This window comes from Chroicocephalus ridibundus, chromosome Z (assembly GCF_963924245.1).
Source record: "Chroicocephalus ridibundus chromosome Z, bChrRid1.1, whole genome shotgun sequence".
NCBI lineage: Eukaryota > Metazoa > Chordata > Aves > Charadriiformes > Laridae > Chroicocephalus > Chroicocephalus ridibundus.
In genome coordinates, this window is record NC_086316.1 from 1,648,291 (window position 1) to 1,673,645 (window position 25,355).

At 41.2% G+C, this 25,355-nt stretch overlaps 1 protein-coding gene across 5 annotated transcripts in view; it reads left to right on the plus strand.

Moving 5' to 3' along the window:
* MCTP1 (multiple C2 and transmembrane domain containing 1) overlaps positions 1 to 25,355 on the plus strand; it is a 288,478-nt gene that overhangs the window by 239,658 nt on the left and 23,465 nt on the right. For all 5 annotated transcript variants that reach the window (XM_063320277.1, XM_063320276.1, XM_063320275.1 and 2 more), the window contains one exon: positions 10,242 to 10,295. In XM_063320277.1, coding sequence (XP_063176347.1) covers positions 10,242 to 10,295 — 54 coding nt within the window. The remainder of the gene's footprint in view (positions 1 to 10,241; positions 10,296 to 25,355) is intronic.

Consider the following 25,355-nt stretch of genomic DNA (forward strand, 5'->3'; position numbering starts at 1 on the left):
CTGTGCATTAGTGTGCACAGCATCATGGGAATGTGCAGCTACATGCACGCATGATCACGGAGACAAGGTGGGATTGCTCTCACAACCATCATGCAATGGATGTATACTGGCTCAGCAAAGGGGAGATGATGAAGGTATGAGACCATCTGGCATCCCAGGAGAGGCTGAGCAAGCTGGGACTGCTCTGTGTGGAGAAGACGAGGCTCACGGGGGATCCTGACGATGTGTATTAAGTACCCAAAGGGAGCGAAAGAAGAGAGAGACAGGCACTTCTCAGTGGTGCCCAGTGACAGGACAGTATCCATGGGCACAAACGGAACTACACAGAATTCCATCTGAAGACAAGAAAGCACTTTTTTACTGTGAGTGTGGTCACACCCAGGACCAGGTTGCCCAGAGTGGCTGTGGAGTGTCCATCCATGGAGATATCCAAGACCTTACTGGACGTGATCCTGGGCAACCTGCTCAGAGGTGACCTTGCTCGAGTAGGGGGTTGGACTTAATGATCTCTGCTTGAGTAGGGCACTTGATCTCAAGGTGTCCCTGCCAGCCCCTGCTACTCCATGATTCTCTGACTGAAGATATTAATCTTTCTCTCTTTTTGGCCTATTATTTGTGCAGGGTTTTTTTTCCAAGCAATTTAAAATTTAATAGAAGAACAATGCACATGCCTGGAGTTACCTAGGAATGTTCTTCTGCCATACATACCCCTATGGAGAAGAGGTTTAATCACTTCAGTTCACATCCTGCATTTATAGTTAATACTTAGAGCCTTTAAGGAAATATTAAATAGCTAATTTCCTCTTGAAGTTTCAAGTTGCACATGTCATTGCATAGAAAATGATGGTGAGCAGCTGGGAGTTAATGTGCCATACACAAATTCTTATGAATCTGTATAATAGAGTATATACACATATTATTAATCTTGTAAGAGTGATATAAAATGGCACAATACATCTTTTAATTTCACTGGAGCTTTCTGTGAAATAGGCTTTGATGACTTATGTTTCTAGAGTATATGTTTCTATTAAAAGGTAGAGCTGGACATGCTTAGGATGAAATTTTGAGAATGGAAGAAAAACTTTTGTTAAAGACAACCTTTCATTTTGAGATTTTAACCAGTTTCTGTGGGTACTTTTGAGATAGCCCTCCAATATGACATGTATACTGAAGATTTTTTTGTTTATGTGTCTTCTGGAAATTGCCACATGAAGACAAACAATAGTGGAATGGGAATAAGGATGCTTACCAGTATATCCATCTTACTGGGTTCTTGCTTTCCTCAAGAAAGGGTGGTAAGCATGACAAGCTTGAGTTGGTTTTCCAACCCCAGCTCAGTTGCAGCTAGAAGAGCTTTTCTAATTAGAGACCACTCAATTTCTTCTGGTGGCAACGCAACACTGTATGTCAGAGCTCTTGGTGCATTTGTTCCTTCTCCTTTTTGGGGCAGAGAGTGCCACTTTTGGTCTACATACACTACAGAAACCAGCCCCACCAGGAAAGTGCTTGGCTTGAACCACCTGTTTCCCTGCAAATTGAAAACTGAGTTACCAAGCAAATAAACAAGGTAGTAACTTGATTTTTCTGTGTTTCTTCACATTATGTTCAAAAGTTCTTAGTTTTAAAGAGTCTCAAAGGTTGCCTCTGCAGATGAATACAAGACAAACACCAAGCGCCTCAGATCCATTGGCTGTGCAGTACTGGGGGGTTTGTTCTTGAAGTCCAGGAGTTCTCTTCTGCCAGGGAGGCAGCAGTGATTTCTCGCTGAGGACTAATTCTTGCTATGAATTTATAGCAAAAAGTAAATATCATTGTCCTTGTATTCTAGCTAGGTGGAATATGTCATTTGCACAAGATGACAGAAAAGGGTGTTGTCAGGTTGGGGATTACACCTTGACTTCATTTTGACCGTACTTTCCTGGCAAGTTTTGCCTCCGGTATGACGGCAACAGCAGCAGCCACAGAATCCCCCAGGTGTGAGGGCTGGTGGGAGAATGCAGCGTTAGGCGTGGAACAGCATGTGTGTAAAACTAGTCTGATGTACAACACCTCTAAAAATAAGGAAGATACGGTTGTTTTTGTAGAATGACTTTCAGTATTGTGGAGAAGGGATTTTACCTTGTATTTGCTAACCACTGACTAGACTCGTGTTCTCCTCAGCCTAGAAAGTGACTCTCACTCTCTTCCTGCTTGAGCCCTTTGGCCATCAGGACATCACTCCGAGCCACCCAGCAAAGTCCAGGCGCTTCCCGTAAAACGCGCAGCCTGCCTTGCTTTTGCCAAATCAGTCAGAACCGCCAACTTGCTCTCCGGCACCAGTGAAATAAGTTAGAAAGGCTTTTGCGAACAGGTCGTCGCCTGTCTGGGTGCGATCGCAGCACAAAGACCACCGGCAACACGTGCGTGAGTGTTAAACAGTCTGCTGTCCTCGCGCAGCTGTTTGTTCTCTCGATACGATCCATATAGTCGGGGAGGAAAAAGACACTATAGTGCCCTGCTGCAGGACAGCGGCTTTTTTAAATAAATCAGAAAAGAAACATGAAAATGTCAGCTTAATCAAGCATTTAAATTTTATTAATCAAGTCTAATTTTTATGAGTGCAAATAATCGCTGAAGCTGGACAAATTTGCTCTAGATTGCATCAGAAACATAATTTTAATATTTAATGGCCTGCTGAATTTAAATGGAGAATTATCTTTATGAAACATGCTCTTCATAATTTGCCATTAAATGAGAAATGAACAAATCAACATAAATCTTACATAAAGGTTATTTAACTAAATGTTGGTACTATAAATATTTTAAATTCATTATGAACTAATTTAACAGCCACGCAGTACACTATATAAAGATATAAGTTGGGCAGACAACGTTTCTCTCCTGCAGCAAAATGGAACGTAATACTGCAAGTGGCTATCATCTGGGCTGCCGTTAAAAGAGAGACGAGACGGTCCGCGCTGCAATTGCAATCCCCGCGTCAGGGGTTTACATACCGTATCAGAGTACGTAGTAACCCCCTGACAAACCGTGCATGGCTGTTCTCACCCCGGTGGCTGATATAAAAAGCAAATGCACTACAGAACTGGAATATTTTGGCTGGTTTTTGTCACCTGAAGACAAAACACTAAAAGCCGAACCCCACCCTAAGTATCTCTAGCATTTAGGGAAATTGTATTTTTCCTATTGTAAACCAATTGATTTTTTAATTTAACTTTTTTTCACATTTTTTCAGTTAGTGTCTTGCAATATTGTGGGCATCTAAAGTAAAATTGAAGTTTACTGCACATAGAGGCATTTTTTCTATGAGGCTGTTTTAATGATTTTATTTTTTTTATTTGCATTGAGATTTACATGGCAACAAGATTCACTTGACAGGTTGTAGTGGCTATTACAAATAATCGATATTATATAAACTGACATCAGTTTAGTTTCCAGTAAAAATTCCTACAGTCATGTGAGATTTTTATTCACCTTTGGTTTGGTTTTCTTTTGCTTTAGCACATCTTAATCCAGCCTAGTCTTTAAGAACTTTGGGGTTGTACTGCAGTTTTAATGTATTTGCCAAAATGTATCAATACCTGGAAAAAAAAGAAAATTAACTGAAATCACAGGAATACATGTATTACATACCTTGCCACATAAAATACGTAACACAGCTTTTTTCTACCAAAAAGCTTGTCAGCTCCAAATTTGATGTAATAGATTGTGTCCGATCCACAAGCTGAAAATTATTTGGATAAACACGGTTTTATAAGAGAAGCGTATCTGGTCCTACTGGAATCTGAAAACTATTTCAAGAGAAGTAGTAATAACAGTGAAAACCTATATTGCCCCATCGTGTTGTTAATAAGATAGTTTATCGGAAGATTTTGGCCCAGAATTCTAGCTCACAGAATTTTGTGAAGGTGTTCTTTTTAATAGTCCTGCATAGTAAACGTGCCATTGATATTTTATCGAGCAAAGAATGTGTTTTTTTCCATTCTGCTGAACTACAACTGAAGCATTCTGAGAGATGTGACATTTCAAGTGTACAGTACATGGTGAAGCCTTTAGATGGAGACATACTTCAAATAAACACCCAATATCCAGTTCACAGTGCATTGTGTAAATACAAGAAAGAGCTAAAATAAATGAGAACCAAATACTGAAAGAAATAGAGAGAAAAAGGCCCACTACTCGTGCCATTTTTATGTTAAAAATTACTTAGTCTTAACTACATTGGCAACTGAATATTGAGGGCATATAAAGCTGACAACAGGAAAAAGGTTACGTGTTCTCGTATAATAAACTGTGTTTACTGCCCATGCATGTTGCCAAGAAATTTATTATACTGTAAATAAAAATTCTGCTGTTGACATTACAGAACTGTGCGTAATCAGTAGCATGCATCAAAAGGCAGCTGATAGCCATATTAAAGTCTCATTTCCTATTAAGAATCAGACTAAATTACAGCATGAGCACTTCCCAGAATAAGCTAAGAAAATGCATTCTGTAAGAAGAAATAATTGTATTTGAGTGTCTCTGTAAAAATCAGGAAGTATTTTAGCAGTAAAGTACTAATGATTTTCTTTTTAGTCTGCTGTCTTCTGTACTGCAATATATTCAACCTTACTGGCAAGCTTATCACACTAATTATTATTACATCTAGTGCTTCGGTTATCTTGATTATTACTGCAGATGAAATACCCCAAGGTCAAAACATTGATAGTATAAATCAGGATTGGTTGTATCCCAGATATACTACACTATTAAATCAGAATCTGTTCATTTGATTTTTATTTTCCTTATAAATGTGGTATAAAAAAAGGTGGACATTTTAATTAAGCCGTGTCTCCTGTAAAGTTTCTCCTCGACAACTCCATGGAAGAAGCAGACGTCATGTTGTGAAAACGACCACAGAGCTGCTGCTGTGGCGGGTTTATTGACGACGGACGTCTCTGCTTCAGCTTCAAGTACTTGGAAACGACCTGAGAGAGCCCGAGAGGTTTTGTGCATCCCTCTTCATCCATACACTCTGCACAGTCTTATATTACATTTACATATAAACAGTGAATTGAGCCACGCACAAACATACGGTACAGTTTATGTCGGGACAGTATGGATTAACATGAAATCCAAACAGTCCCAAACAGTGCAATTCTGATCGCATTCATTGCACGTCTAAAACGTGTTTAATTCAGAACCACATCTCATTCTCTTTTTTATTTTGTCTTACGAACGTTAATGCCTTTATGTGAAAACAGAAATGTCTGCAAGTATCTTGACACCATAACATGTGATACAGCATAAAATGTGTTTTCTTTTGTTTTTCATTTGAAAACCCATGTTTGAAGAACTACATCAAGTAAGAAATAAGCAAATCTAGAGAAGGCCTGAAGGGAGGCGGAGTTGAGGGGGGGGACATTGCTTCACATTACAGAAGATATTAAAACAACAGTCATCACGGTTATCTGCAATCTGGTAGTGCCCCTCCTTTTGTTTTTTCTTTATTTTGCGTATTAGTGCAGAGCAGATGTCTGGTATTGGTAACATGCAAAGACACCAAAGTATCTTCTGTGCAGGTGTTTCTGTTGGATCAGCCAAAGAAATTAGAACAGAAGACAAGTCATGGAGTGACTTGGGGTTTGCACATGTTGTTTGGGAAACCAAGAGAAGGGACCTTTCGTTAAAAGTGGTGTTAAGTTTCAGTGTGTCGTTCTTCCACAGGGTCTTTAGATCCAGGAGATATTTTAAATTTCTCTCGTGGTGGGCTCTCAATTCAACGCGCTTGTAGATAACTGGAATCCAACCATACTTTGCAGGTGTTGAGGTCAGAAGTCAAAAAAACAAATTGTTTTCTCAGAAATCCTATCCTGCTTGCTAGTCAACGGGTGATCTGTAGAATAAGTGCCAGTTGCACCTGACCGTCTGCTTCCTCAGGAGGCTGCGCTCTGTCCCATGGGCGCTGGGGTTTCCCTTGGTGCGGTGGTCGTGCTCCCTCCTCACAGCCTGCTGCGGAGGAACTGACGCTCGTCCACCTCCTGGGGATGATGGATCCTGCAGTATTTATGGGACGAGTTCCTCTGAGGGTGGGAATGGGTCAGGAGGGATGGCAGTAGGCGGGTATCGGGCCACATGCTCCTTCTCATTAATGAGCTTTTAATGGGGCTGTTTTGCACAGGAAGGGTCTTACTTGGCAACATTTGAACATTGTCTTCTTACTGTTTGTCCATGAAGTAGCTGACATGCCATATTTGCAGCCGTCTACGTGTTGTTTTTTTTAAAATGTCATCAGTATTGGTATTACATTCAAGGGACAGTACCAAGAAACAGGCTCCTTCAAGACCTTCTACCAGTGTGCGGCATATAAGTCTGTGACAAGTGACATTACAGAAGGTCATGTCACTTTTAACTGCTTGCATTAGATCTTTCTGATTTCCCCAGTGCCCTTCCTTTGTTTGATTAATACTACTTGATTTCAAGCAAGGTATCAGAAGGCATAATTTAGAGTGAGTATTTTAGGGGCAATCTCGGATTCTTGCCATAGAACTTTTAATAAAATAACTGCGATGTTTCATTTTATCTTCATACGCTTTTTCCTGTCCTCCCTCTCCCTCCTCGCCCTCCTTCCCTGTCTCCTCCCTGCCCCCATCATCCCTCCCCCAGGTACAATGCTTGACACAGAGATCCGAATAACTACGGTGTTCCTTCAAACCGAAGCAGCACATGTGCACTTTATTTGAATAGCAACGAGGCAGAATCAAAGGAGAAAAAAATCCCATTGTGCAGTTTTTTTCCCTCTGTGTTCCTACTACAATGTTGAACTGAAATCTGTTGCTCAGATTCACTGCACCTCTCTTGAACAGCCTTGCTTTGTTCCGCAGAAATAGATTGTACTTCAGTATACGGCTTTTGTAAGGCTTCCGCGTACCTATTCTTCCTGTATCGTAAGATTATGGAGAATCTCCTTTCCTTGTTTTAATTCGTGTCAGAGTTCTTGAAACACTTGTTTTGGTGTTTTAGTAAATTGTATTACCTGAATGCTCATGGTTGTCTTTTTTTCTTTTAACAACTCCTTTTGAACTTCAAGAGAAGTGAACGCGCGGGTTATGTGTCATACACCTTAAAGAATCGTTTTGCACCTTGGGCATGGGAAGAGTTTTACTACATTTTATTTTGCTACGATAATTGAATTCTGTTTTCCTTTCCAGACAATTCAGTGCTCCAAAGCCCAGTGTAATTGATGATATGACTAACCTAGAACAAGAGCATAGACTGGTAGTGGCTTTTGAATTAAAAAAATGGAATGGAGGAGCTGGAAATCTGGGCTCAGTCCTGGGCTTCAGGGGATTTCAAAGGACTTTTTATGTCCTTTGAACAAGTTAACGTTTTGCCACTCTATGGAAGCTTGTAAAGTAGTTTGAGATCATTAGATGAGGAAGGGGAAAAAAAATATGTGAGTTTGAAGTATTATTATCCGGGTAATTTAGAATGGGTATTGTCATGCAAGTGATTTCAGTGAGGGGCCATCATTTGCAACAATTTAGAGGTTTCCAATTCAACTAATTGTCTCCACGCTAACTTTAGCGCTACTGTGAGATAGGCACTCTGCTGTTCAATCCTGTCAAGACAAGGAGTTTCTGGATGTACATAAAAGAGATCTTTAAGTGTCTGGGGAATATTAATGTTGAAAAGTAAGAGACCGAGTGAGTTTAGTCAGCTCCAGGCGTAGGCAGTGTCTGAGTCAACAGATTCAGGTTTATACCTTGGGCTTTAGTCACCTAATGATGTAATTACAGACTTTTTTGCATGTGGCAAAACTGATTTAAGAGGGTTTCCATCTCGCTGCAGCCCTTAGCTAACACCTTGTTTTCGTCTTCCCTTCTCAGTTCAGCATTTCCTCGGCAGAGCTGGTGTTAGCATTTCTGGAGATGCTCAGTAAACTGGGTCACTGAAACCATCCACGCTAAAAGTTTGAGAGGGGGGTTTTTTTGAAGAACTCGGTCAGTTCAGGGGTGTAGTTTACAGCTGAGCTCCCCAAACACTTGGAACAGCCCAGAGGAGATGACAGTGAGCTAGCAGGGGAGGAGAAGAACAAGGAAGTGATGCAGGTACATGAGAAACTGAAGATGCCTTTGCTTCCACAGAGAGGTCCATGAGGACAGGACCTCTCAGACGCCTCCAAATGGGATGCCTAAAATGGCCTACTGAGCTAAGCAGGAGCTGACAAACATTTCAGCAACATGCCTTCAATATTTCCCTCGCTCCGTGCTGAGAGGTGTGACCATCCCAAACTCTACGGGCACTGTCTCTCATCTTCTTTCTTTAAGAAATGGAGCAGAGCTGACCTAAATGGGAAACAGAGGAGAAACTGGTGAGGGAGGCGGCTTCTTCACAAATAGTGGCTAGAGACCAGCCTTGATTCCTTCTTCAGCCTGAGGCGACTCACAAATACATCTGCCTGGCTGGCATCGGGTCAGAGGCTGCAGAAGATTTGGTCAGTCAGGCTCCTCCTGCTAAAATGGCCCTTCTGGGTAGGAAAGAATTCAAGAGTAATTGTTCCAAAATTGCTCGGGTCATGCTTCTTCCTTGTGCTTTTGGACATTCTTTTGAGTCTTTCTTTTGAGTCTAAGCTCCAGGATGGAGCAGCCAATAGATGGAATTGGAGGCTCCTTCCCCTCCAAAATCCCAGGCTTGTTTTAGAGGTGTTTTGGGACTGGGTTCAAAGAAGGATGAGCAGCTGAAACTGCAGATGTTTTGAACTGTGCAGTGGACTTGCACGTGTGTGGAGTGCTCTACTAGACGTGCATGTTCAATCAGTCTCTGTGGTGTTTGCATTTTGCGTGGGCCCAAAGTAACATGATTAACTGGGATCTTCTTGATCTTGAGGCAACTCAGAGAAAGGCATCTGATTGATACACACACTTCTTGCTTTTAAGTTCTTCTCTTTCCTGAATTTGGCTCTTGGATAGTGTTAAAGTCCCTTTAGTTCTTGGACATGGATTTGGCCTTGATGAGAATACCCTTGCAACGATGTTTGGGAGGGTGATTATGAAGTTATAATTTTAATGTGTTGTCTTAAATGATAATTACACTAAAACCATGTGTAGCTTCACCTATGTAACAAAGTAAATTATTGCTTTAGTTGGTAGCAAGTCTGTAAAATAGGCCAAATTATTAATGTTTCATATCAATGAGGTTTTCCTTCTCTTGTCCTTTTTATCCATGTTTTGTATACACTTTTTGCATCTGTAATACGACACTGGGCTAGGTGGATCTTTGCTGACCTTCATTATGGCTGTTCTTGTATCCTAATAACTACTTACATATAAATAATCATATAAAGAGACAGATCATTTTCTGGTTATGAGGAGGTACAGCTTTATTTCAGTTCCACCAACAGAGAATTTTCCACGTAGGGTAGGTGGAAGACTTGATCACAGTGATATGAGAGAGGCATTTGTCAGTTTTAAGTCTGAATCTGCCACTGACGATCTTTGGGAAGTCGTTTAATCTCTCTGTAAACTAGGTTTAATAGTGGTTCATTTCATGCTTATGGTGTGATTGATAATTATTAATATTTGTAGAATGAATTGAATGTATGTGTATATTGCATAGTGTTAGGCTGAAAGGGCTGTTTAAATGGCAAAATACGTAAATGCAGACATTTGGCAACTGCAGCTAGCGATGAATGTGCAGAAAGTTGGATGCATAGATTGTATAAAATCACTAATAAGAAACACAGTGCTAATGCTGATAGAGCATATGGTATATATCATTGTTGCAGATCATAAGGAGATAAGCTAGTATGAATTTATTCCCGGTTTTGTATTCTTTAAAAATCTCTTGGTGAATGCTGTAAATTCTGTTAAAAATGTTGCACGTTTCTGTAGGTAACAGTAAATTCAAAGCGGGTATCTGTGTGTGCTGTATAGGCACCAGTGGAGCTGACAAAGGATTCCTTTAGTTAAAACAATCATACATTGAATTTTGAACTACCTTTTAAATACTTAAATTGTCAAGCAAGCATTTCGTACAGGAAGGGTTTTCAAGTATATAATTCCCTAATGTAGGTCAATTAAAGCTATAACACTTTCCTAAATCTGAATCTGTAGACCAAGTGTTTTTTCCTAGTTGTGCATTTTCCTTCTGTGCATTTATTTCAAATGTTAATAAAGTTTTCATCTACAAAAGGTTTAGCATTGACAGAACAAAACTCTTCCTTTTTAAATCGTGACAACTACTACTGTTTCTGTCTGCAGGTAGTGGAGGACATGCTAGAGGACGAGGAAGAAGAGGATGACAGAGATGACAAGGTAATTATCTTTCCTAGCACTTGGGTATCTGGGGATGGGAGAATTTAGACATGACACTGTTTTTACAGACAGTTAAAAAAGGAGTTGAAGTGTTTTAGTCCAGAAAATTGGACAGAGCTGTTTATCATCCTAACAATGCTACAGTGTGTTGCAGGAAAGGATAGAGGACTATAAATCCTGCCTTTTTTTTTTTCTTTTTTTTTTTTCTTCCTCGTGGTCCAGAGCTGGGTCAAATATTTTTTCTGCCAGGAACAAAAATAATTCAGCCTGTCTGGAACTTGATAGCTCTTGTGAAGATAACTGCAGTGACAACTGGTTTTGAAGGACAAAAATTTGTCCTGAGTATTACAAATAGGGCTGCGCTTTAGGGGGAAAAAATGGTGTAAAAATAGCAGCTCCATACTGGTTAAAGATGGGATATTGACATCTATAATTTTCGAAGAATTACTCAGTAGAAGAATGGCTGGAATGTTTTGCACTCGGTATGACATTTAAATAATCACAATTCTCGTGGACGACCACTTGATTTGGAGTTGGCAAACCGTTGCGGATCGTGCAGCTATTTGAGCGCAAGCGGTTGGGTTTGGAGGCGGCGGGTTGGGTGGAGGATTGGGGCCACAGTAAATAACAGCCCATTTCCACACCTTGTTGAGCCAAGCCATGGGACCGCCTGGATGGGTCGTCCCCCAGGGACAGGGAAAAACCAGAGAAAAGAAATTAAAATGACCTTGCGCCGTGAAGCAGTGGCTGGCGCTGGCGGGACAGCCCCGCTGTTGCTGGTATTTTCATACCAGGAAGGTGATATTTGGGAAATAAAAGAAAAGGGGGGCGGGGGGAGGTAATTTTACAAGAACTCTGAGTTAAAGTACAGATGATTTTGACCTTCACAGATGTTCCCCCACTTCTGTTGTAGTAAAGGAATGATTTTTTTTTTTTTTTTCCGAGAGGAGGAAAACAGTGTATCTTAATTTATGCCCTTGACCTTTGTTTCTAGTTGAGATGTACAGTTATATACCACTGTAAGAATTCATATGCTGGCAGCAGCATTTGAAATGTCAGAAAATTCACCATGATTAGTTAATCCCCTGAATGATTATTTTTCTGTTAGCTAACACCTAAGATCTGAGAGATGATAAAAAAAAAAAAGAGCATTTTCCTCATTCCGTTGCCAGCGCAAACATTTTACAATTGACAGAAAGTTATTATGTGAAATTCTTCTATACATCACTTAAATCGTTAGCTACATCATTTCAGAATCGGCAAACACTGTAGTAACAAAACCTTCTTTTACAAAACACGTATGCGATGGTTTTTAACACTAAATGATGTGAGCATACACTTCTGGCAATAAAATATATGATTTATTGCAAAGGTCAGTCATGTAGCTGTGGAGAGCTTGTATTTTAACTCAACATGCTGGCTTTGAATCATCATTTCTTTTCTGATAAACACTGATCTACCATCCATTTGAGGCCATTTTCTCCCATTTCTTCCTGCTTTATTATTAGCGCCGGTGCAGGAGTATCATCCCAGTAGTGCGTGTGTTCCTGGATATTTTAATAACTGTGATTAGCTCACAAAGGATAGTGCTTGACTGCTTGTGCTTTCAGACAGCCTATGCAGTTAGCACTTAGTGGTTTTTGGAAATTGCTAAACAAACTCCTTTAAAAGGGAAGATGAGGGTGGGGGTCAGCCCCTCCACCCCGCCATTCTCTGGCGATTAGCAGATGCCGGGCAAAACATACCCAATTAGAAATACCACTCTGGGTTTCAGTGTTGTGATCTAATATTCAGCTTTCTCAAATTGACACCAGAGTTCAAACATTTTTCTAGATCTAGTTACCAAGGTTGAATAAAAGTGAGCGCTGACATTACCGTGCGCATTCAGTGAGCCCTTTTATTGAATATTTAAGAGCTGTCTTTCTATACAGAAGGTGTTTAGGTTGATTTTTATAAATTCAAAGCTGTCTTCATTATGGCAAACATTTTGAGTTCTCGTGATTGAATATGCTGTTTGAATGGAAAAGAAAATTACGCTTTTTAAGATAAGCATGTGGAGACTACGGTGTGTATTCAGCGCTCTTTGCAGCGGGCATTACTTTGTGCTGGGCTAAACCGTAAGAACCGAGGGCGCAGTTAGGACTGAGCTGTTTGTCGGGAGAAGCTGGTAGGGTGTTTTTTCCTGTCTGATGCACTAGACCTGCTCTGTTAACTGCTGCTGCTCCTACATCTTTTTGTCAAAATGGAAGGGTGCTGTTTTGTATCATTTTAATTCATGTGTGTGTTTTCTTAAAGTTGTGTGCAAAATGAAGTTTTGTGAGAAAACAAATGCACATTTTGTAACACCAGCTGGTAGTAGCCTCTGGCTTTTATTATTTCTCTGTTTTTTTCAGACAGTATAATAGAAAAGTCAGGTAAACAGGTCTTCTTATGCGATAAAAGTAAAAAAGATTAATAAATGTGCCAAAGCCTCACTTTAATTGAAACTGAAGCATATGTTGCAAGTATGTAAAATACGTCCCAGATGTTTGACCATGGCCAGTGTCTTTGCTTTCCCTGATTACCACAAGGCAGCTATTAGTCCTGTAACCTTTGGACTTAACGGTAAATGGGGTATTACATGGCACAGAACCGGAGCACCTGTTTTCCATTCAGCAAAGACCCCTGGCAGGCTTTACCTAAGCCTATCCATATGTTTTCACTTAGCAGATTGTTGGGCGATTATGAAAAGTGTCTTTCTTTAGAGCCAGCTTCGATATTAGTCACTTGCTCGCAGTGAAAGGGCGACTCTTCGGCTACTTGGTGGGGTCCGTGTGGGCCAGCGCGGATGTAGGTGACGGGACGACGCGTGGTGGAGGGACGTTGCTCAACATCCCTAAATTGCAGCGTTACAGAAGTAATAAACTGAGGATGATGAACGCTCAGATGTATGTAATTAGTTAAAAAGTCATGCATTTTATTAATGGTGGCGTGTGATGATACTGAGGCAAGGCAGATTTGCACTTAACTTACTATTTAGTCTCATTCTAATGTTCTGGATTTTAGTAACTTTTTTTTCACCCTCTGCTGCAATTTAGGTAGACAGGACTGTCAGTTTACGGTCATGGGATGTTCTGTTGGGTTATTTTTTACTGGAGAATATTAACTTTAATCTTCAGGTGCAATATGACTAATAAACTAAAATGGCGAGTATACTTCTTGTTACATCAGTTATAAAGTGGCGCTCAGCAGTGGAACACTTTTTTTCTAATTTTGTTTCTTTGGCATATTACGCATTTAGGAACTGGAAAAGATGTGCTTGGTCTTGCTCAGGCATTTGTCCTTAGTTTAATACTACTTTTTCCAAGAAATAGCACAGGATTCAGTGTTCCATATGTTCTGTACCGCTTGCGAAACCTATGCCAACCACAGATTTGCAGTTTAATCTGATTTCTCTCTCTTCTCTCTCTCACTTTTTTTTTTGGCTCCCTTCCAAAGTCTGGCTTACACAGTATCTTAGCAAATAAGGGTCAGTTAGATTACCTGAAGTCAAGTTATCAACAAGCTATCAAGAGGATTTCTACACAGTTGCGTTACAATAATGTAGCGGTCAATATGCATCATCTATGTGTGTAAGATTTTAGTTTGTCATTTAAGAAGTTCAGGTATGCTTTTCACATAGCTTTATTCTTCGAACAAGCTGCAGATAAGATTTCAGATAATCACGAAGAATTTCAGCTGAGCGTTTCGTTGGAAGCCCTCAGCGTGCCACAGAATCAGGCCAGTGAGCAATGCTACTATCGCAGATTTAAGTGGAAGAAGATGCACGGCATGAGCACTATTTTATTTTACCTTTTTGTTAACAGTAACAATATTTTATTAATACAAAATATTCAAATCATTTGCACCTTCGGCTACTCTCTCTCTCTAGGCTTTTGTTCTTTGAAAAATTCTTTGCAGTTCTCAGTCAATGTTATGATGTTTCAAGATAACGAGAAGCTTTTGTAATGAAATATAGTTGAGTCAAATTAAAATATGTTTTAAAGCTTTTAATCATCCCCGCTGAGAGGTACCAACTTTGTTTTCAAGACGAGACAAGTTCGTAACCTGTCTCAGAAGCATGCCCCGCATTTTTACCAAGAAGGAAAGATAGCTCCTGCGTGGCCTATGTTTTTATATTCTATAAAAGAGAAGATTGTAATCTACTCTAGTGGCAGTTATTTCCTATAAAATAAATGGTGTAAAAACAATTAAAAAATAGGGAGTGAGTGGAGCGAAGAGAAAATTACGGAATCAATAAACCCATAGGTTCACCTATAGCTTGATCCACAATTAAATTCTACGTGAACATAGCGCCTAAATAGTAACTGTAAATAAGAAAACTAACAAGAGCTCCCAGTGAAAACTGTAGCTGCATAGGAAACCACAGTCCCTTAAAAGCTTAGCTGGACTATGTGTACTTACCAAACGAACCTACAACACGGCAGCCTAGGGTACGTAACTGCAGGAGTCAAACTTCTCCGTGCAGTTTGCTTTCAGCTCAGTTTAGTTACTCACATAGAGAAGGCGAGGAGGCGTGCGTTTTTTATCAAAATTGTACACAATCGGAGGGATGATGGTGTAGACTGCTTCAACCCATACGCAGGAGCATCCACTGGTGATGTTTCTGGTCACTGGGTCAGCCCAAAGCCACAGCCGTGGAGTTACTTTTGACGGGATGTGCCTCGGATCGTGTAGAACCTTTGCAGAGGTGATTCCACAAAGAGTTTTCTTCCTGCCCTGTGCTGGGGCATCGGACGGGAATCGTGATCACAGTGTGCACCTTTGAAAATACGTGGCTTGGAACAGCCTTCTGAGAGGTTTAGTTTTAGTGAGATCAGGCCTCTTCATGCCAGTGCAGTCCTGAAATACTGTCAAAATTAGTGGAGTAAAATGAGTGTTAGCAAGATCAGAATCTGGGATTTATACCTGAACTTTGGCGCTCGAGGAGGTGTGTGTGTCTGTGTGATAGTCCCTGGGGGACCGTGGGTCTATAAACTGTTGAATGAATTACACTCATCCATGTACGTGGTTTTTTTCACCTGTGACTAATATAGTGTGGGTAATGTTCTTCATTTATTAAGTAATCCAAGTATAATTCAATAAATTATTAAATCAAATGAAGAATATGTCTTAATTATGTTAGCTGTTTCAGAATGTGACATAATTTTGCCCTACATTTTTCCTCTATCCTTAATAATATCTCTTAATATAACTAAGCAGATTGAAATTCTCTGAGACCAAGCAAAGTTTTGTTTTCACCTAGGCTCCTCAAAAAGTAACTTTATAAAACAGGGTGTAGTAAAAACATCTGTATGGTCTTCTTGTGACTCAGGGGAGAGGAATGGTGAGCATTGAAGGAAACAACCAAAAGCCTTTACTGCTGTGTTGTGTTTGAAACCTTCCTACGTGTGCAGGTTGGTTTACTCCTTAGCTCCAGAGGCATCCATCTGTTACGTGGCTTCAGAGGTGGTGAGAATGGGCCTTTCCTTCTTCTCTAACAGAATTTTTTAACAAAGTCTCGCACCAAATCATAAAATCTGGGTTCTGTTTAAGCTGCTGCCATGAACTGCTTGCGAATCCAAGCAAGCCACATAGTCACTGACACATGAGTACTTGCCATCCACCTGAATATATCTTCAGGTTATTCCCCATTTCAGCCCCAAAGACCTGTTTTAGAGAGATGCCTTTTGAAGTTACTCTACAGCAATGTGTAGACCCCGTAATACAGAGCGGGTCTTCATCGAAGTCCCACACAGTGAGCAGAGATGCTAATGGGTAAGACACAGCTTTGGAAGCTTGGTAGAAGAAGTGCGGAGGTTGAGATGTGCTAGCGTGAGGATGAGTGCTGCATGGACCCCGTCCCTGGCGGCAGACGTGTGGCTGACACAGTGGACATGAAGCAACCTGAGCAACCTGGTCGAGTGGTTGGGTCTGGTCTAGGCAGGGTCTAGTCCTTGCCCGTTGCAGGGTGTTGGACTAGATGACCTTTAAATGTTCTTTCCAACCCAAACCATTCTAGATTCAATGAGAATGAAGGACTGGCAGAGGTCATGCTGTAGGAGATGGTGATGCCCAGCATTGTCGCTCTCTGCAAAACACATGTCATGTCGTGGTCTGCATTTTCAGCTGAGGGTTGATGCTGAGGCTAGCAGCACACCACAACTGAAAATCTACTTTTTAAGCTAGGTGTGTGCCTTTCACTTCACTAAAATGCTTGTGAGACCAATTACAATCTCAACTACAAAATTTTTCCAGGGCAGTTGATGAGGGATTGCTGTGCTTTATGGAGCAAGATACAGGAATATGGGAAAATAAATTGCAAGGTTTTGCAAACAATATGCATATATTTTGTGTGTAGTTTGAAGTATCAGTGTGTCAGTAGAAGATTTTATACTGTTTACTTGCTGTGCGGATCAGTGACGGAGTTGCTGGACAGATCGTCCAGGCAAAATATAATCCTGACAAAATGAAAGAGGCACCCCTGCCCCAAAGAATTTGGGTGCAGAGCTCCTCCAGAGGAGTGTGGTACGGAATTCCACCGCTGGGGTCGTGCAGCAGTGCCCACGCGGTGTGGTAGAGAGCAGTCTGCCACTGCTCACGTTCTACCAGCTGGCAGACAAAGAGGTAAATTTGGCATAAATAAAACTTGTGGACAAATAGTGCATATAACTACCTTCTTTTTCGTTTAATAGATATGAATTTTATGCAGTTACTGATAGCTACTAGAAAAACTCCAAAGGTGTGGCAGTTTACTAGGGCACTTTGTCCACTAAATGAGTTACTGTGGTTATCTGCTTCACAAAGCTTTAAATACACTTCTATTCAGAAAAGGCAACTGGTTCCACCCATCCCATCCACATTCCTGGACATACAGCTCCTAAATAGCAGATGTCCGTAGATGCTTAGAGACTTTCCAACAGGGTTTGGTTACTAGGCATCTTCCCCTCCGCTGCCCGGGAGTATACGTTTTTTGGGGGGGAAGAAAACATGTATGAGAACACTGATAGATTGGATGTCTTCATCTCTGCCAAAAAAAGCTTCTCCCCAGTCCTCCATCCTGCACTCTCCCTTCCCACTTTCCATTGGAATAGAGGTTAAACCAGCTCTTTGCTGCTTTGTTTTTTGTACCACCTTGGTTTTGGTGTTTATTGGCATCAGCTATGCACCACATATCAGATCTCCTTATTTCCCAGCACTCACAATCCAGCCTTAAAAAGGATTCTTTAAGGGAACTTTCCATTAAAATGTTTCTGTAAATTTTAAACCATAAGCACAGGGAAGAATGTATTGGTTTTCAGTGTGGAAAAAATACATATTTTTGTTGATACCTGCACTCCTCCTAGCAGAGACTTAAAATAACCAGAGAGACAGGTGACTGCTGTATGAAGGATGAGATTTTCCTAATTCCTGTGAAACTCTACCCCTGTTTGGTCAGTTTATGTGGCTTGGTGGGAGGTCTGTACGGGAGAAGAGGCAAGATCTACCTCAGGAGGAGACAAGGAGGCAGGGAGAGGCCACAAAGAGCCCCGGGTGGAGGTGGGGTGGGGGACGAGGCATGGATTGAGCATCCATGGGGGGAAGTGCAGAGCTTACCTGAAATCTCACATAGGGTGATTTCGGAGCGGTTGGCTTCAGTGTCTCAGTAGTGCTTTGAATGTAGTCTTCGGTGTACTATTTAGGTAGACTCGAAAAATTAGAATTTATGGCATATGGAAAAGCAATAAATGGTTGTTTTAGCACTCCGGCTTGGTATTAAATGAGACTTAAGGACTGGGGTGGTATCCGTGTTATCTGCGTGATCAGCAAATGCATGTTTGACTGTTTTGGGAGCAGATGAGGTAATATGATAGGTTAACATACAGCTGTAGCAGTCTGATAATGCAGTGTTTTTATTGATTGTCTAACCGAGTAACTACACTGGGTATTAGGTTTGCTTGTCACAGTGCTTAGTGCCTGGGGTAGTTGAGCAAGTTACTTTTCCACTGAGTTGACCCCAAAGTCCCAGAGTCTTTCAATCAAACTCCTCGGATTTCATATGCTGGCAATTCCTTTCCTTTTCTAATGGGCTGTATTAAAGAAAATGTGTCACCTTTTGCACCATGTAATACTAAATCAGATCAGAATTCATGCACAATTATGTCAGTGGAAATCTAATATTACAGACCCGCTTATCTCGAGATAGCACATGGAAAAATAAACTTGCACAGCTGACAGATTTACTTGATTCTACAGATAAGTTGTTTGTAAGTAATTGAGCTGAGGAATGTGTATGGATTATTTTCATACGTCTCAAAAAACATATAAGAAAAATGGCTAATAAATATTTAAGTATTGTTTCTTTCTTCTTTCTCTTTCTCCTATTTCCTTTCCCTTTTTATCTTTTCTTGGCCTGCTCAAGTGCTAAAGTAACATAGTCCAGGATGGGAAAAACAGATTTTATGTTAGCAAACTGTTTTTGTTCTGAAGGCTAACAAGTTTAGAAAAACAAAACGGACACCACTCGTTTATGTAATGTCACAGATATCTAATGGCACCCAGGGAACACAGAGCTCAGAGAAAAAAGCATACTATCGAAAAGGTATTGCTTTCTGTTTTTCTTTAACAGTATGAAAAAGTCAGAACACCGTTGCTAATCTGGAGCTTTCTTGCAATCAGAAATAGTAATTTAAGATCAATTGCTCCGCAGATGTGCTTTTTTAGTATTTTACACAAAAGAATGGTGCAATTCCTCCTACCTTCAGCATATACAGCAGTGCATCGTTATCCCTTTGGTGTATGGTATTAGCTAGAATTTGAGATGAAGTATGGAAAAGCTGTTTGTTGGCTTTTAATAACTTCTTGATTAAAATTTTAAATACAAATTGGGAAAGAGTAGATAGAAATCCTTTGGAATACCTTCTTTGCTGCTGAGTAGGAGGCTGATTAGTGGTTGGATTTTTATTTTTTTTTAATTTTAGGGGGGAATTTGAAATCTGTGCGTATGTTTATGTGCACCAAAACACCGTGTTGTCTGTTCTGTGAAGTCCCAGGGCTCCTTCCCTTCCCACTCTCAAAGAACAAAACACTACCTGAATATTTTAGATCAATACATAACATATAGCAAAGATCAAGAAACAGTTTACTCAGCTATTTTCCCGAGTATACATTTTTCTGAGTGTGTATTTTTCTGTATATGATATACACCGCTGCATTTTGATAGCAGAATGGTTTGCATAGTAGTAGTTGTGGTTTCTGGGCAGTCTATTAAAAATTCAGATTTTATACTCTGTTCAAGGAAAGCTTGACGCTGCATTATCAGAAACTACATTATATAATGTTATAGGCCAAGAGCCAGTTTGCTACTAAATAATTTTTTCAAACAGCTCTTACCTGTGTAATCCTTTTCCCCCTTCTTCCTCAGGATATATTGATTCAGAAGAAAATGTGTTCTAGCACTGTGATTATTTTAAAAAATATTTTATGCTGAATTTTGAAGTCTTAATGCATAAATATGGAAACGTCATCTCCTGAAAGTGCTGTAGATTTTTTTTTCCCCAGTGAAGTGTTGTCTGTTTATTTGATAATGGACTAAAAGTGTTCAAATGGCAGCCCTTTTGTTGGTTTGCTTTTGCAAGTTGATGCCTGTGAACTAAGCAGAGGAACTGCAGCGTCACACTGAAAGTTGTTGTTGAACAAGACTAAAGGTGCTTTTCAAACTAATCTAATCAAGAATGTAATTAACGTGGTGCTCAAGCACAACCAACCAAGCAAACCAAGGCCACCTGAAGGTGTGAAATGCCCGTCTTTTGTAGACACCCTCCTCCAGGGGACCACAGGAGACCCCTCATTCTTCAGGCGGGCTGCCTGTGGCAGAAGAAGATCAGTTTGGGCCAGGACTGTGCTTTCCTCTGACATCAGTCAGGCCTCAGGTGCTGCTCATTCATGGGCCATAGCCCCAAAAAGCCCCAAACAAAAGCCAGTAGACCCAAAAGCAGCACTTCACACTGTTGAAGCTCCCACCCAAAAATTTGGTAAGAAACCCCTTTGCTAGTAATGCAGCTGCTTGAGGCCGCGCCTGTTGACCTAGTCAACCCCTTCTTGGGAGCCTGCTGGAAGAGTTCGACGTGTTCTATATCTCCAAATGGCTGTTTTTCGAGAAGACCAGGGAACTGCTGTAGAGGGGACAGCAAAGGACTACCAAGATGCTGAGGGCACTGGAACACCTCTCTTATGAAGAAAGGCTGAGGGACTTGGGTCTTTTTAGTCTGGAAAAAAGACGGCTGAGGGGGGACCTTATCAACGCTTATAAATACTGAAAGGGGGGGTGTCAGGAGGATGGGGCCAGGCTCTTCTCAGTGGTGCCCAGTGACAGGACAAGAGGTAACGGGCACAAACTTGACCATGGGAAGTTCCATCTAAACATGAGGAGGGACTTCTTTGCTGTGAGGGTGGCAGAGCCCTGGCACAGGCTGCCCAGAGAGATGTGGAGCCTTCTGCTCTGGAGATACTCCAAACCCGCCTGGAGACGCCATCCTGTGCCACCTGCTCTGGGTGACCCTGCTCTGGCAGGGGTTGGACTGGGTGATCTCCAGGGGTCCCTACCAACCCCGGCCAGTCTGGGATTCTGTGATTGTTTTGATAGGAGCTCTGTCACCACAGGTAGACATAATCTATTGAGTTTGAAGAAATACCATTTGCTTTTAAAAGCAAGTCAGCATTAAAACGCACAGAAAAGTAGAACATCATACAAGATTTGATGAGGTATATAGAACAGAGACATATTTATTTGTTTTTCCAGATGACCAAATCAGAGTAGTTATAAAAGGTAAAAAGTAATTATTGAACCCTAGAGGGGTTTTTGAATCAAATGTACTGGGGTTTTAAGTTATTCTTCCTGCCAATACACTGTTTATTTTGTATTGTCAGAACAGTGGAGAAGACATCCTTTGCTGACTACTTTTTTCTTTCTGTGGCTTGTGGATCAAATCATTGATTTCCCACCAATACCCAAATCCTCAAATTTTTCCTCTGCAATTCATGTTTTGATGCCAACTGCCGAGATCCTTAACTAGGACACTGGAATATCTATCCTCTTCAAAGTTTGTTGGGGAAAAGAAACAGTTTTAATATTGTACTTCCCGGTCATTCACAAGTATGAGGAGGTACGTCAAGCACAGGGGGAAGTTTTGCAGGCTTTTGTTCCTTATTCTTGTTTTTACACTGAGACATTTTAACGTGTGTTTTCGGATTGTTAGCATTCGGCAGTCTATCCGTGTGTCCTGAACTAGCGTGGAGAAAGAAAGGTCTTTTCTCCTTCCTTTAAACATTTCTTCTCCTATCTATTTTCTCTGCGCTGGCTAAGCACAGCGCCGGAGCCCTGAGGGAGTGAGTCTGTGAATGGTGTCATTTGTCAGAAGTATTAATAGTTCTAGGAAATTACTGTTTGATAAGGAGCGGCACAGTGGAGTAGCTCTTTGAGCAAATACGGGGAGAGTGAGTCAGGGGAAAAGGTGCGGGGAAGGCAGAGAGGGGAAAAGAAAGGGAATTTCTGTGTGCTTGTGTTTCACGGGGATGGGCGAAGAACTCGCAAGGACGTTGTCTGCAGAGCTCGGTGTTTTGTAGAGCGTTTCCAATGTATAGACGCAATTTGTGTCAATTATGTCTCTAAGGTGATAAGCACACAGCAGCTTGGAATTTGTGGCCAGGTTAATACAAAACCCCACAGGTTTTTTCTGTTTTTCTGCCCCACAAAACAGATGGAGGTTCAGGAAACCTAAGTAAGTGCTCCGTGTTCACAGATCCTTTCCGTGGACAGGACCGGCAGGAGCGTCCCAACACATTTCACAACAAATTGGTTGGAGATCCAAGGTTAAAACAAAATCGTATTGAAAATAGATTAAAAGAATTTGACCAAACTGGACTACAAAGTCAATTAAGACTTTTTAGGGAAAGAGTTGAAGAGGGAAAATATTCATCATCTAAAAGGCATAAGGGGCATAGGAAGGGATTTCTGCTTTATGAATGAAAAAGAATATGCCAAGAAAATGATGTATCCCCTAGTGCATGAGGAGGGAAACAAAATTAATTTTTTAAAAACTACCTGATTTGGACATCCTTTAAAAATGGTTTCAGCAACAGAAAACAGGCAGAAATGCCAGCCGAAAAGAAAACATGCTACATTTCTAAAGACTATTTTGAGTGAATACCTGGAAGTGATGCTTAGACTGTTAAGGGAATTATCTAGTAATCTTACTGCTCTACTGGCGTATATTATCCAAAAGTCATGGCAAAATACAAAAGTGATGAAAGATAGAAGTGTGTTACACTTGCGTTTTTAAAACGGAAGGGGAGACTGATCCTGACAATTACTGTTGTTTTAATCTGTGGTTCTCTGTAGACGACAGCACAGGCTTGAAGACAAAAGTGGCCAAACGAGTGGGTTTATTCCCGTATTCAGGCAGAGAGACTCAGAGTGCTTCATGACGAACCCTCGGGACCACTGATGTCAGTGAGCACCACGTCTTCAGTGCGTGCTGCCCATCGCAAAATGCACTTTTGTTTCTAAAAGCCTTGAACTATTTGCAGATCATGAGATTTACCGCACATCTTTACAATTCCAGTCACCACTGTTAGAATTATGGTATAAAATCTACGCTTCCATTTCACAGCCTGTGATGATTATTTTTGATTGAAATGGTCCCCAAAATCAGTATCAGGACTTGGACGCCCAAGGTGGTTTCTGTACCCTGTCTCAGCTGCCCAGGAAGGTGAAGAGGGTTGGGAGGAATTAGTTTTCACAATCTGAATGTGAAAAACATTCAGAAAGTATAATATTACCTTTTAAAAAGAGACTAAAAAATAAAATAAAAGTGTCTGCAGTCAGTGGGATCCTACTCCGTGTTCTTATTTCAGTATTCCTGTTTCTTAAATTTTGAATAAGGTCATTTACAAGGACAAGGTCTGTAATGGCTTCCAGGGAGCCAAAAAGGATGTGTTTCCTCCAGGATGAAAAAAAACAGCAGAAATATTGTCACAATTATGCTCTAGTAATATCCTGCCTTGCATTCTCCATCATTTATCGAGAGAGGGGTTAGTCAAGAGCACTCCAGCAGCCCTCCGCTGCCTCCGCACACGAAGTGTTCCTCTTTCCCTTCGGAGATGCCGATGCCATCCAGACACTGTGCGTTTCTTCTGGGCTCTGTCAATGTCTTTATTCAGGGTTGTATCCTCAAAAAGCACGTAAAGCAGAAGCACAGCCAGAGCCCTGGCACGAGTTTATAAAGTATGATATACAGGCTACCTGCCGGTAGGACTTGGAAAAGTTTTTCTCCTTAGGAAATCTTTATTTTCTTCCTTCTCCCTCCTCTTTTCCATGTATGATTCTTCCTACCCTTATGCTCTAGGAGAAAATTGTAACTGTGATTAGATATGCTAAATTACCTCCACCATAAACCACATATAATTTGCAGCATTTCGTTATTGCTGCTGTTTTACAGGTTTAAATGTCTATTCAAACCACTTTAATGGTGGCTGAGTTTTTTTAAATTTTTATTTAATGTTTGTAGTAACAGTAAACAAAATTGAATGTGGTGTGGATGAGATTAAAACATACTGCTTCTTAATAATATTCCAGGTTAATAATTTGGGTATTTCTTTTAATAATGTATATCCTTTCTAATTAAGATACTTCTGCTTTGCTCCCTAACGTTAGACAAGGTGGGGAGGGAGGAGCTCAGTGCAACTCTGTCACTGGAACCAGCCAAGAGGATTTGTGTCACATAAGTGGAATGTAAAAAAGTTGGAAACAAATGACAATGTGGACGGGTGTAATAAATAATAACCTCTCGGCATTGACCCTCTGACGCTGGGACAGCCGGTAATGGCACAGTGCTGCACGTGGTGATGCCCTCACACTTGAGAGGGTCTTTTAGGCACTTGCAAAACACAACTAAAGACACAACGTGGCAACAGTGGAGGAGGCTAAATAGAGCCCGCGCGTGAAATACAAAAACTAACAATGACTACCAGCTGTGAAGAAGGTGGCTATCTTTTTTTACTACTTTTCTGAGAAGTGCTACCTGTTTCACTTTGGTTTAACCAGGCTTGGTTTTTGACCTTGCATGCTCAGAGGTAACTGATAACTTAGATTTTAATGCTCTTTTACTTTCTTCGCCCACCTTCTCTGGTGCAGCTAGTTGTTTTTCTGCCCCCTGCTTCAAGGTAGACTCATCCTCTGGGGATGCTGGGACCCGCCAGGCTCTGCTCTGACAGGACCCCCCTCCCCTTCCTGGGGAAAACAACAAAAAAAGTCTCAATAATTATGGCCACCAGTTATTAATAATATTATCACTTATTAGTCTTAGCACTGCTACTAACACGTAGCTCCCTGCAGTGGGAGCGATCTCAGACACAGCCCTGGCAGGGTGCCTGGTCAGCCTGTGCCATCTCCAGTTGCCGCGGGATTTTCCTTGCGTTCCCTGTGCATTATCCCAACGCAACAGGGGCGTCTCACAGCCTCCGGAGGATGATGCTTCCCACACTAGGCACCTCTACACTCCCCTCTTTTTGAGCAAGGCTTGTTGAGCAAATCCCCTCCCTTTCTCTCCCCTGTAGCACTCTATTAATATTTTCTGCTGCATACATTAATATTTTCCACGGCGCAGGAATCAAAAGCGCTGAAGTCAATACAAAGGGGTGAGGTCGGATGCCGGGCGGGAGCCAAGCGTGCAGGAGTGCTGACTCCTCCAAGGCTGGGAATCCACCTGAGGGTGAAGCTCAATACCTCAGGAGGGGGAAGAAATTCCTACAAAGTTTTGAGGCACTCACTGGTAGTAGCCGATTCCGAAGCTCTGCTATCGTATAAATGAAAATACAGCAAACTCAGAAAAAACGCTGTTGTGTTTTCATAGGTAAAGCGGAGATTCTCGGGTGATTTTCAGTTTGAGGTCGGGTTGAAGGTGTTCAGATTTCCCCCCCTCCCCGTGAACGCTGGAGATCTTCTTACATGGTTGTTTTTGTACGTGCTATTGTACAACTCTGTAATAAAAATGAATCTATTTC